The sequence below is a fragment of the Galeopterus variegatus genome, unplaced genomic scaffold (genome assembly GCF_000696425.1).
Source record: "Galeopterus variegatus unplaced genomic scaffold, G_variegatus-3.0.2 Scaffold1130, whole genome shotgun sequence".
NCBI lineage: Eukaryota > Metazoa > Chordata > Mammalia > Dermoptera > Cynocephalidae > Galeopterus > Galeopterus variegatus.
In genome coordinates, this window is record NW_007727241.1 from 212,017 (window position 1) to 224,521 (window position 12,505).

At 48.4% G+C, this 12,505-nt stretch overlaps 3 protein-coding genes across 6 annotated transcripts in view; 2 read left to right on the forward strand and 1 right to left on the reverse strand.

Moving 5' to 3' along the window:
- Positions 1-2,397, reverse strand: part of HSPA1A (heat shock 70kDa protein 1A) — a 3,187-nt gene extending 790 nt beyond the window's left edge. The window contains exon 1 of one of the 4 annotated variants that reach the window (XM_008575027.1): positions 489-2,397. In XM_008575027.1, coding sequence (XP_008573249.1) covers positions 489-1,913 — 1,425 coding nt within the window. In that variant the 5' untranslated portion in view covers positions 1,914-2,397. The other 3 variants (XM_008575028.1, XM_008575030.1, XM_008575029.1) reach the window with 3 other exon arrangements.
- Positions 2,398-2,558: 161 nt separating this feature from the next.
- Positions 2,559-6,476, forward strand: HSPA1L (heat shock 70kDa protein 1-like). Its single transcript, XM_008575032.1, has 2 exons — positions 2,559-2,812; positions 4,086-6,476. Exon 2 carries the CDS (start codon positions 4,099-4,101, stop codon positions 6,022-6,024), a length of 1,926 nt encoding a protein of 641 aa, XP_008573254.1. The 5' UTR covers positions 2,559-2,812; positions 4,086-4,098; the 3' UTR covers positions 6,025-6,476.
- A 1,589-nt stretch (positions 6,477-8,065) lies between these two features.
- Positions 8,066-12,505, forward strand: part of LSM2 (LSM2 homolog, U6 small nuclear RNA associated (S. cerevisiae)) — a 6,249-nt gene continuing 1,809 nt past the window's right edge. Inside the window, exons 1-2 of the mRNA XM_008575090.1 lie at positions 8,066-8,071; positions 8,314-8,381. Coding sequence (XP_008573312.1) covers positions 8,066-8,071; positions 8,314-8,381 — 74 coding nt within the window. The remainder of the gene's footprint in view (positions 8,072-8,313; positions 8,382-12,505) is intronic.

The following is a 12,505-nucleotide window of genomic DNA, read 5'->3' on the forward strand; positions in this document are numbered from 1 at the left end:
TCAATAGTGGGGCCAGACCCAGAACCCCCCTTGGGGGCCTGAGCCCCGAAGCCACCAGCCCCAGGGCCACCCGCACCCTGGTACAGTCCGCTGATGATGGGGTTACACACCTGCTCCAGCTCCTTCCTCTTGTGCTCAAACTCCTCCTTCTCAGCCAGGGTGTTGGCGTCCAGCCAGGAAATCACCTCCTGGCACTTGTCCAGCACCTTCTTCTTGTCCCCCTCGCTGATCTTGCCCTTGAGCCCCTCGTCCTCCACGGCGCTCTTCATGTTGAAGGCGTACGACTCCAGGGCGTTCTTGGCAGACACCCTTTCGCGCTGCACCTCGTCCTCGGCCTTGTACTTCTCCGCCTCCTGCACCATGCGCTCGATCTCCTCCTTGCTCAGGCGGCCCTTGTCGTTGGTGATGGTGATCTTGTTGGCCTTGCCCGTGCTCTTGTCCGTGGCCGTGACGTTCAGGATGCCATTGGCGTCGATGTCGAAGGTCACCTCGATCTGGGGCACGCCCCTGGGCGCCGGAGGGATGCCGCTCAGCTCGAAGCGCCCCAGCAGGTTGTTGTCCCGCGTCATGGCCCTCTCGCCCTCGTACACCTGGATCAGCACTCCGGGCTGGTTGTCGGAGTACGTGGTGAAGATCTGCGTCTGCTTGGTGGGGATGGTGGAGTTGCGCTTGATCAGGGCAGTCATCACGCCCCCGGCCGTCTCCAGACCCAGCGACAGGGGAGCCACGTCCAGCAGCAGCAGGTCCTGCACGTTCTCAGACTTGTCCCCCATCAGGATGGCTGCCTGCACCGCCGCCCCGTACGCCACCGCCTCGTCGGGGTTGATGCTCTTGTTGAGGTCGCGCCCGTTGAAGAAGTCCTGCAGCAGCTTCTGCACCTTGGGGATGCGGGTGGAGCCCCCCACCAGGACCAGGTCGTGGATCTGGGCCTTGTCAAGCTTGGCATCGCGCAGAGCCTTCTCCACGGGCTCCAGGGTGCCCCGGAACAGGTCTGAGCACAGCTCCTCGAACCGCGCCCTGGTGATGGACGTGTAGAAATCGATGCCCTCAAACAGGGAGTCGATCTCCAGGCTGGCCTGGGTGCTGGACGACAGGGTCCTCTTGGCCCTCTCGCAGGCGGTGCGCAGCCGCCTCACGGCTCGCTTGTTCTGGCTGATGTCCTTCTTGTGTTTCCTCTTGAACTCCTCCACGAAGTGGTTCACCAGCCGGTTGTCAAAGTCCTCCCCGCCCAGGTGCGTGTCCCCGGCCGTCGCCTTCACCTCGAAGATGCCGTCGTCGATCGTCAGGATGGACACGTCGAAAGTGCCCCCGCCCAGGTCGAAGATGAGCACGTTGCGCTCCCCCTTGCCGGTCCTGTCCAGGCCGTAGGCGATGGCGGCGGCCGTGGGCTCGTTGATGATCCGCAGCACGTTCAGCCCCGCGATCACCCCCGCGTCCTTGGTGGCCTGGCGCTGCGAGTCGTTGAAGTAGGCCGGCACGGTGATCACCGCGTTGGTCACCGGGTAGCCCAGGTACGCCTCGGCGATCTCTTTCATCTTGGTCAGCACCATGGACGAGATCTCCTCGGGGTAGAACGCCTTGGTCTCCCCCTTGTAGCTCACCTGCACCTTGGGCTTGTCTCCGTCGTTGATCACCCGGAAAGGCCAGTGCTTCATGTCAGACTGCACCACCGGGTCGCCGAACTTGCGGCCGATCAACCGCTTCGCGTCGAACACGGTGTTCTGCGGGTTCAGCGCCACCTGGTTCTTGGCCGCATCCCCGATGAGCCGCTCGGTGTCCGTGAAGGCCACGTAGCTGGGGGTGGTGCGGTTGCCCTGGTCGTTGGCGATGATCTCCACCTTGCCGTGCTGGAACACCCCCACGCACGAATAGGTGGTGCCCAGGTCGATGCCGATCGCCGTGGTCTTGGCCATGCCGGTGCTCTGCTGTCTCGGCTCCGCCCCGAGATTCAAACCTGGAAACCGCCGACGGGATCCGCCTCAGGAAGCTCGGTCCGCTCTGAAAAGAAGAGAAAGGCGCCGGTGCCGCACAGGCTGGTCTCGGAAGCTGTGGGGCTGCAGAGGCCGCTTTCACGGAAAACGCAGGAGAGTCCGTTCACCCACCGCTTCTCAGGCTCGCTGTTGCCCCGCGGCGCGCGCAGTTCTGCCTTTATAGTCCGTCCCCGAGCCCCTCCTTTTCCCTCCTCAGCCAATCGCCGAGCTCGGCGAGGCTGCCAGGTCCGGAATATTCCAGTGGTTTCGCCTCCTGTCCTGCCCCCAAGCTTCCTGGGACCAATCAGCGTCCAGGGTGCCGCCCCTCCCCAGAACTCTCCAGAGGATTCACTAGAGGGGACAAGATCCCTGGGATGCAGGGGGAGAGGCGGTGGGACTGGGGGTTGTGGGCCCCGCCTCCATGGCGATGCTGATGGCCAGCCCCTGTGAGAAAGTGACAGGAAGGGTCACCGCTAGGCTCGTAATTGTTGGGTAGTGGGTTTGTTATAGTAGAGGTTTTGTGGATTGGCGGGGAGCGGGGCACATGCCATGAGTTGGGGGGGTGCGGGCTTGTGTATTGACGCAGGCGGAAGGGTGGGGGCGTCTGCGTTGACGCTGCCCACCAGCTCAGTCGCGTTACAATGGCGATACTGCTTCTGACCTCACCGGCTAGTTTGGAATCAGGATGACTGGAGCGGAGCAGGCTTAAAGTTGTAGGGCGGGGTAGGGTGGGGGGGTGGGGGGACTCCCGCTGCGCAATTTGGATGTTGAGAGAGAACGCACTCACAGGGGCTCCGTCTGCTGGACGTTTCCAAACTGGAGCGAAGGCGGCGGGAAACTAGGTGAGCCAGAAGAGCTCTGATTGGAATGGGTGGAGAATTGATAAGGCCTGGTTAGGTCCTTGTTTGAGAAATGTGCTGAAAAGTTCCCTGTCTTGGTTTGTTATTGGCTCTAGAAAAGCGGGGGGGGGGCTATGCGTGAGAAGGATAGAGAAACTGCCTGGAGCGCCCCACGTCTTCTGTCAAAGTTATGAAAGCTTGATTGGATTCCTCGCAGCCAAGTTCAGCCTGGGCCGAATTTACTCCCCATGAATTCCTCATAGAGGGTAAAGGAGCCCAGGAAGGCAGCAAAATCCAAGTGTGGAGGTTAATGTCTTTTGAGGGGACCAGAATGTAGAATTATCTTAATTAAGCACAATGAGATGTATCACAGATGTAGGAACAGGACAGCTGAGTCAGGCCCTGTGACAAATTGAAAACAATATACACCCACTTCTCTCCACCTCTTTTGAGTGGCTGAGAATACGTTTGTCTGCTTTGTGCAAAAAGCACTGCCACGAAAGCAGAGAGGTCCCAATATATTTGTATGCCCCTGTTCATAGCATTATTCACAATAGCCAAAATGTGCATCAAGAGATGACTGGATAAACAAAATGTGGTATATACAAAGGTACTTCAACAAGTTCACAGAAAAATCGGCTTAGAAGATAATAGAAGTCTTCCATGAACTTTTTGAAGATCCCTTTTTATATAATGAATAGTATTCAGCCTTAGTAGGGAATGAAATTCTGATACATGCTACAACATGGATGAAACTTGAGGACATTATGCTAAGTGAAATAAGGCAAGTCACAGCAGGACATACTAGATAATTCTGCTTATAAAAGGTACCAAGAGTATTCAAATTCATAGAGACAGCAAGATCGGTGGTTTCCAGGGGCTGGGAGAAGGGGGAATGGGGAATTAATAATGGGTTCAAAGTTTCAGTTTTGCAAGATGAATACAGTTCTGGAGATTGGTTGAACACCACTGTGATTGAGCTTACTACTGAACTCTACACTTAAGAATGGTCAAGATAGTATGTTTTATATGTATTTTACCATTATTAAAAATAAGAAGGCCGGCCCGTGGCTCACTCGGTAGAGTGAGGTGCTGATAACACCAAGGCCACGGGTTCGGATCCTATATAGGGATGGCCGGTTAGCTCACTGGCTGAGCGTGGTGCTGACAACACCAGGCCAAGGGTTGAGATCCCCTTACCGGTCATCCTTAAAAAAAAAAAGAAATAAAATATAAAATAATTCTGCCAAAACTATACCTCGTTCTTTCTCCACAGGCCTCGGAAAACCATGGCAGCTGCTAAGGGAATGGCCATAGGCATCGACCTGGGCACCACCTACTCATGTGTGGGGGTGTTCCAGCACGGCAAGGTGGAGATCATAGCCAACGACCAGGGCAACCGCACCACCCCCAGCTACGTGGCCTTCACAGACACTGAGCGGCTCATTGGGGATGCAGCCAAGAACCAGGTAGCCATGAATCCCCAGAACACTGTCTTTGATGCCAAACGTCTGATTGGCAGGAAATTTAATGATCCTGTAGTGCAAGCAGATATGAAACTTTGGCCTTTTCAAGTGATCAGTGAAGGAGGCAAGCCCAAAGTATTCGTGTCGTACAAAGGAGAGAATAAAGCTTTCTACCCTGAGGAAATCTCTTCGATGGTACTGACTAAGATGAAGGAGACTGCTGAAGCTTTTTTGGGCCACACTGTCACCAATGCTGTGATTACTGTGCCAGCTTATTTCAATGACTCTCAACGCCAGGCCACCAAGGATGCAGGTGTGATTGCAGGACTCAATGTGCTAAGAATAATCAATGAACCCACAGCTGCTGCCATTGCCTATGGTTTAGATAAAGGTGGCCAGGGAGAGCGACATGTTCTGATCTTTGATCTGGGTGGAGGCACATTTGATGTTTCTATCCTGACCATAGATGATGGGATTTTTGAGGTAAAGGCAACGGCCGGGGACACGCACCTGGGCGGGGAGGATTTTGACAATCGGCTGGTGAGCCACTTCGTAGAGGAGTTCAAGAGGAAACACAAGAAGGACATCAGCCAGAACAAGCGAGCCGTGAGGCGGCTGCGCACTGCCTGCGAGAGGGCCAAGAGGACCCTGTCATCCAGCACCCAGGCCAATCTGGAAATTGATTCACTTTATGAAGGCATTGACTTCTACACATCCATCACCAGAGCCCGGTTTGAAGAGTTGTGTGCAGACCTGTTTAGGGGCACCCTGGAGCCTGTGGAAAAAGCTCTTCGGGATGCCAAGATGGATAAGGCTAAAATTCATGACATTGTTTTAGTAGGGGGCTCTACCCGCATCCCTAAGGTACAGAAGCTCCTTCAGGACTACTTCAACGGACGTGATCTCAACAAGAGCATTAACCCTGATGAGGCAGTGGCCTATGGGGCTGCAGTACAGGCAGCCATTTTGATGGGTGACAAGTCTGAAAAGGTACAGGACCTGCTTTTATTGGATGTGGCTCCCCTGTCCCTAGGGTTGGAGACGGCTGGGGGCGTGATGACTGTCCTGATCAAGCGCAATTCCACCATCCCCACCAAGCAGATGCAGATCTTCACCACCTACTCAGATAACCAGCCTGGGGTACTGATCCAGGTGTATGAAGGCGAGAGAGCCATGACGCGGGACAACAACCTGCTGGGACGCTTTGACCTGAGTGGAATCCCTCCTGCACCTAGGGGAGTTCCTCAGATCGAGGTGACCTTTGACATTGATGCCAACGGTATTCTCAATGTCACAGCCATGGACAAGAGCACGGGCAAAGCCAACAAGATCACCATCACCAATGACAAGGGCCGCCTGAGCAAGGAAGAGATTGAGCGCATGGTTCTGGATGCCGAGAAATACAAAGCTGAAGATGAGGTCCAGAGGGAGAAAATCGCTGCAAAAAATGCGTTAGAATCCTATGCTTTCAATATGAAAAGTGCTGTGAGTGATGAAGGTTTGAAGGGCAAGATTAGTGAGTCTGATAAAAAGAAAATACTGGATAACTGCAGTGAGGCCCTTTCATGGCTAGAGGCTAATCAACTGGCTGAGAAAGTTGAGTTTGATCATAAGAGAAAGGAATTGGAACAGGTGTGTAACCCCATCATCACAAAACTCTACCAGGGAGGATGCACTGGGCCAGCCTGTTCAACAGGGTTTACAGCTGGAAGGCCTGCCACAGGCCCCACCATTGAAGAAGTAGATTAATCTTTTCTGGGACTGGAAGGTTCTAGGGTTGCCTTCAGGTGAATTTTGTTTCCCTCATTTTCAAACATCATTATGATTCTTGAGTTGACTGGACCTGAACCTAAGTTACCATCCCTTTGGGATTCTGATGGAGGAATCTCATGCACCATCTTTTCACACTATTAACATCCTGTCTTTGACTCTGGAATGGACTTTTAGGAAAACTAGGCCCCTCTTTGAACCGTTTGATGAATTTGAATGTTCGTTATTTATTTCCAGCCACCCCAACTTTCTTCTTCCTGTGTGAATGGTTATTTCTCTTTCAGTAAATTTTTTCTTAAAGGAAATTACTTCTGGTATCTTTAGGCTGTGAGTGTACTTTGAAAAGTAAGGAAAAGGAGAGTTCATGGAGAGAACACTTGTTCTCTGATTGTGAGCTCATTGTGAATGATTAATCAGGTAAGAACAAAGTATTTTAATTTTTATGAGCTCATTGTTTCAAATAGGAAAATAATTTTTGGTCTTCAGGCACTTCAAGCCCCGATGGAGCTGGTTTAGGAGTTTAGGATTCAGCTGGGGTGGTAAATCCTGCTTGATGTCCTGATGTCACTTAAAAATGGGGTCCAGGAGATTCAGTGTCTGTGCACTCACAAAGTCCTTTATTACATTCTTTACATGCAGAAAATATTTCTACAACAAACTCCTGACAAATGGATACTTTTATGAAAGATGAGAAATATAGCATTTGTCTTAAGTCCATGAAAACATGTTTTACCTATTATGTTATAATATCGCATATTTATAAAAACCTGGGAGACATGAATATAGGAGCATCTGTAACTGTGCTTTTTGTCCCTTTGGGTTTGAGGGGAGCAAGCTTTGGAAGTGAACTATTAAAATGGGGTATATACAGTTCTTTACAGGAGAGTCCTAGGCAAAAGTGTGTAAATGTGGAGCTGAGACTGGGTCTTTAGGAGAAAATGTTTTCATCGGGAACCTTTCATAAAATCAAGGTTTGTGCTCAGGCTCCCTCTGATCTCTGGAACTCTTTGTCTTTACTTATTGAAGTGTAAATATATAGAACAGTGCACATATCTTAATGAATTTCCACCAACTCCCCAACAATCTTCCGTAGGAAGTGTATGTAGGGTGTGAACAAATCACTCCGTGGACAGCACTTTCGTAGGAAACAACAAAAACTTTCGAGTAGGGGTGGCGGGGATTCACGAAGGCCCTGACCGCCCGCGCCTGCGCGGTAGGAGCCGGCCGCCCAGGAGGAAGTCGGCAGGCAGGAAGGCCCGCCCCTTTCGCGGCAGCTTCATCCCCCTCGGTTCCACCACGCCCGCTTTCCCCGAGCCGCGAGGCTGCCGCGCTCTCCCCTTCAGTACTTGGAGCTTCCCGAGGCACTTCCCGCTGCGCCTGCGCGACCCCGCCCTGCCCCACGCCCGGGCTCGCGCTCCGGTTCCCGCCCGGCCTCCGGTCCGCGGCACCTGGCCCTCTCCTTCTCCGGCCCGCAGCTCGCTGCGCCAGCACTATGGTGGGTACCGTGACGTCACAAGGGGGCGCCCTCGGGGAGCGCGGGCGCTTCGGACGGTTGGGGGCGGGGTGGGAGTTCGGCCTTTGCCCCTTCGGGCTGGCATTAGGCCCGAGGTTTTCCCCTCCATCCTTAGTTTTGCGTCTCAAGTTCTGTGAGGAGTCGCCTCGGAGTAAAGGGGCTTTGTTTTCCCGTACGAGGAAAAAAACCTCAATAACTCCTTGAGAGGCACGGCGGGGAAAGCAGGAGACGGAAAAGCTAGACTTCAAGGGGCATTTCTCTCCCAGAGACCAGGCTTTGGTAGGGTGCGGGTGGGATGTTTTCTGCAGTTCACTGGAAGGAGTGGGTAGGGACCCAAGAAGGGTGGTCTGTTGAGAGGGCGGGCCGTGAAGGCCAAGGGGTGCAGGGCAGAGTCTCTGGGGCTTTAAGTGAAGAATTCAGTGAAGTGTGCAGAATCATTTGGACTGTAGCCTTTTCATCCCTGTCAACCGAGAATTCATTGCTATGAAGTTTTGAGAACTGCCAGAGATGGCGGTAGGGATCCCAGTACCAGTTAATTTGGTACGTCCATATTATATAGCTGTAACATAGGAATGAGAGGTACTGATACGGAAAGGTGTTGCAGGATAGCGTATGTGGCATCATTCGCCTTTTGTTAAAATGTAAAGGGTGAACAAAAGACTAATGCAGTACCAGTATTTGATAATACTGACGGGGGACACTCCTCCCTACCATGTCCCTCCCCATGTGATGGTATTCCCGCTCTTGCCCAATAGCTCTTCTACTCCTTTTTCAAGTCCCTTGTGGGCAAGGACGTGGTGGTGGAGCTCAAGAATGACCTGAGGTAAGTACCTATTCTAACAAGTCTGTAGGGGGTGGGTGTGCACAGAGCCCTGGAACCTCTTTAATTAGACAAGTAGTTGAGGTCTAGGTAAGGTGGGAAAGATACGGAAGTCAATGGTTTGTACCTTAAACTTATAGATTAACTCGGGAGTTGTATCATGTATTGGAAAACAGTACAAAGCAAGAGTAAGTACTAGAGAGGTCAGAGGATGGGGAGGCATCAATAACATTTTTTCACAAAACCAAGATAGTTTTTTTATAGTTAAATTATATACTGCTTTGGGGCTGGCCCGTGGCTCACTTGGGAGAGTGCGGTGCTGATAACACCAAGGCCAAGGGTTCAGATCCCTATATAGGGATGGCCGCTTAGCTCACTTGCTGAGAACACCAAGTCAAGGGTTAAGATCCCATTACCAGTCATCTTTAAAAAAAATAATAAATTATATACTGCTTTGGGGCTGGCCCGTGGCTCACTTGGGAGAGTGCGGTGCTGATAACACCAAGGCCAAGGGTTCAGATCCCTATATAGGGATGGCCGCTTAGCTCACTTGCTGAGAACACCAAGTCAAGGGTTAAGATCCCATTACCAGTCATCTTTAAAAAAATAAATAAATTATATACTGCTTTGATCCAACTTCTAGAAACTTGAGAGTCCATTACATAAGTAAAGATATGTGTACAAAGATGTTTATAGCTTTATTAGTTATAGCCAAAAATTGGAAACAACTTTACTATCTATCTACCAACTTAAATCTTCATCCATTATTAACCCATCAAAAGGTAATAGGTTAATTCAGTTGAGGTACTTCATATTATATAGCTGTCACAGGAATGAGATGTACTGATACAGAAAGCTGTTGTAGAATAGTATATGTGGCATAGTCCCCCTTTTGTTGAAGAAAATCTAAAAGACTAATGCAGTCCTTTCTGTCTGAACTGCTTTTACATCCCGTACCCACTTGTATCATGGGCCCCTAATCATCTTTCAGGACTTGGATTATAGCTGTTTCCTTGGAGAGACTTTTCCTGGTACTTCTAGCCAAGTTGACCCCTCTGTCATAGAGTCTATTTTCTTCCTAGTGGCTGCTTTTCAAATTGTGATTTCATAGAAATATGTTTTCTGTTTATGGCCTGTTTTTCCTACGAGGCCAGAACCACATTTAAGCTTACCACTGTGTATTTAATGCCTAGTATAGACCAAGTATATAGTAGGTGCTTAAAGAAAAAAAATAACTAACATTTGAAAACCTCCTATTAACTAGGCACTATTCTGAATACTTTACATTTATTAATTCATTTAATTCTCACAACACCCCTACATGATATTTACTTTTTGTTTTCTTGGTGGCTGCCCAGTAAGGGGATCTGAACCCCTGCCCTTGGTGTTATTAGTACCAAGCTCTAACCAAGTGGGCCAACTGGACATCCCTATGATACATACTATTGTTGCAGTTTTACATATGCGGAAACTGAATCTTAGGCTGAGAAACTTGTAAAATTCTATGAAACTAGTAAATGATACAGCAGAACTGAAATTCAAATCTGTCTGGCTTTTTTTTTTTATTTGAAAAACAGGATCATATTCTCTATGCAGTTGTGAAACTTGCAGTATGTTGTGGATATTTTTTTGTGTTAATAAAGTTGATCTTTAGTATTTTTAATGTCTGAAGGGCATTTTTATTAGAGAGGGCAATTTTATTATATATATTAATATAATTTATATTAAATTATATAATTTAACCAAACCTTTGCTATTGGTTACTTACGCTGTTTCCAGTTCTTTGTTTTTACAAAAACTACCCTGTACATTTGATTGCATACATCTTTGTACACATCTGATTATTTCTTTAGCAAAAGTCCTTTAAATAAAATGTCTCCTTGCTTACATCTTTGTACATATCTGATTATTACTTTAGAAAAAAATCCTAAATGAAACGTACATTTACAGTATTGACACCTATTACCTGATCGTCCTTTAGGAAGATTGGATCAATGTATTCCCTCCCAAAATGTCTTCCACATTTCTATGTGAGTCAATTTCTTGGTGGGAGAAACATTGACATGGCAGGGAATGGTGAGGAGAGAACTTGAAGGCCTTTGTTTTTTAGAACAGAGGTTGCCATTTATGGTTCTGGCAATGCAGATGGTATTGATGGTGTTTAGGTTGGGGCCATAGGGCAAGACAAACGTGAAAATCAAAACCAGCCTTAGGCTCTTCTGTGAGATGACTTTCGTGTGTGTGTGTGTGTGTGTGTGTGTGTGTGTGTGTGTGTGTCTGTGTGTGTGTGTGTGTGTGTCTGTGTCTGTGTGTCTGTGTCTCTCTTCCACATGTCAAGCCTAATTGTTGTTTTATAACCCCGGGCCCTACATAAAGCAAAGGACATATCCATTGGGTTGAGAGAAAAGCTCTTTCTCTCATGTTATTGTCAGACCACTTTTATGCCATATGTCTTCTCTTTAAGGAACTGAATGAAATGACACTGCTTACAATTTCTGAAAGTTATTTCACTGCTGCAGATGGTGGGGTGCTGTCAAAGGCTTTACAGCAGCTAGGGATATGAGAACACCACTGAGGAAGTAGTTTTCAGACATTGAATTTCAAAGACGTAAAATTTTTTTTAAATGGGGGTCCAACAGAGAACTTATTTTTGGCAAGATAAAAATAGTTTTAGAACTGCCATTTATTATGACCATTTTATTTTTAAAGTTTTTTTTAATATCAAAAAAATAGGAAGGACAGTTAAGGATCAATTATTCCTAGGAAAAAACTATTGGCAACCTTTAGGACACCATTACTCACTCACACTTTATTATTGTATTAGTCCATTTTGTTGCTTATAACAAAATACACAGAACTGGGTAATTATAAAGAAAATGAAATTTATTGCTTACAGTTTCTGAGGCTAGGAAGTCCAAAGTCCATCTGTTGGTGGCGACAGTGACCCAGGGGTCTCACATTGCAAGATGGTGGAAGCAGAGAGAGAAAGACGGACTCTCCTCTTCTTTTAAAGCCCTCAGAACCATGCCCGACCACCATTTTTAATCCATTCACTACTGCACGGTCCTATAATCCAATCACCTCTTCAAGGCTCCACCTTCAATTAGCATAATAGGATTTCCCACCCTCTTAACAGTCACAGTGGGGTCTAAGTTTCTAATACATAAAACTTGGGAGACAATTCAAGCCTCAGTGAGTTTTCAGGGGGACAAAATTCAATACACTACAATTATCCTGTGTTTCATCTTTTGTTGTGGACTCATGAAACCTTTTGGGTACACATCAGTGTTTGAGAATGATGGTTCTAAGGAATTTAGAATCTGGTGATGACAGGCAGAATATTTAGGATCAATGTGGCCACATGGAAGGCTGGACTGGATTGAGGTGCAAAGTAGTAAGACCTTGGTTTGCAGAAGTCAAACTAGAAAATGAATTACAGAAATGTTTGAAGTCAGCTGATGATGGGGATTCATGGGGCATGGAGGGTAAAGAAGTACAACTCATAGCATTTGAGGTTGTGAGACTTAAAAGTGTTGAAGCCAGGGGCCGGCCCGTGGCTCACTCGGGAGAGTGTGGTGCTGATAACACCAAGGCCACAGGTTCGGATCCCATATAGGGATGGCCGGTTAGCTCACTGGGGGAGCGTCGTGCTGACAACACCAAGTCAAGGGTTAAGATCCCCTTACCGGTCATCTTTAAAAAAAAAAAAAAAAAAAAGTGTTGAAGCCATTGACAGAAATAAAAGAAGTTGGGAGGGAGGTGGCATGGCTTGGAACACTGGTGCTTTGATAGCATTCCTCATTAACATATCAGGAGGCTGGAGGATTGGGGAAGGGAGAAGACATCGCTAATGCCTGCATCATCAAGAGCAGTGCTGGCTACCTTTATGTGTGCAACTCTGGTTCAAAAACAATAAATGTTTGAAAATAGCTGATAGTTCTAGGGGTCAGACAGACCTGGACTACAGTAACTGTTTATTTGTTCTAAACTCTGGCATGTTACACAACCTCTCTGAGCTCCTGGATGGTAATAGCTAGCTTGTAAGATGGTTGTAAAGATTACAAATACTAGGGGCCGGCCCGTGGCTCACTCGGGAGAGTGCGGTGCTGATAACACCAAGGCCACGG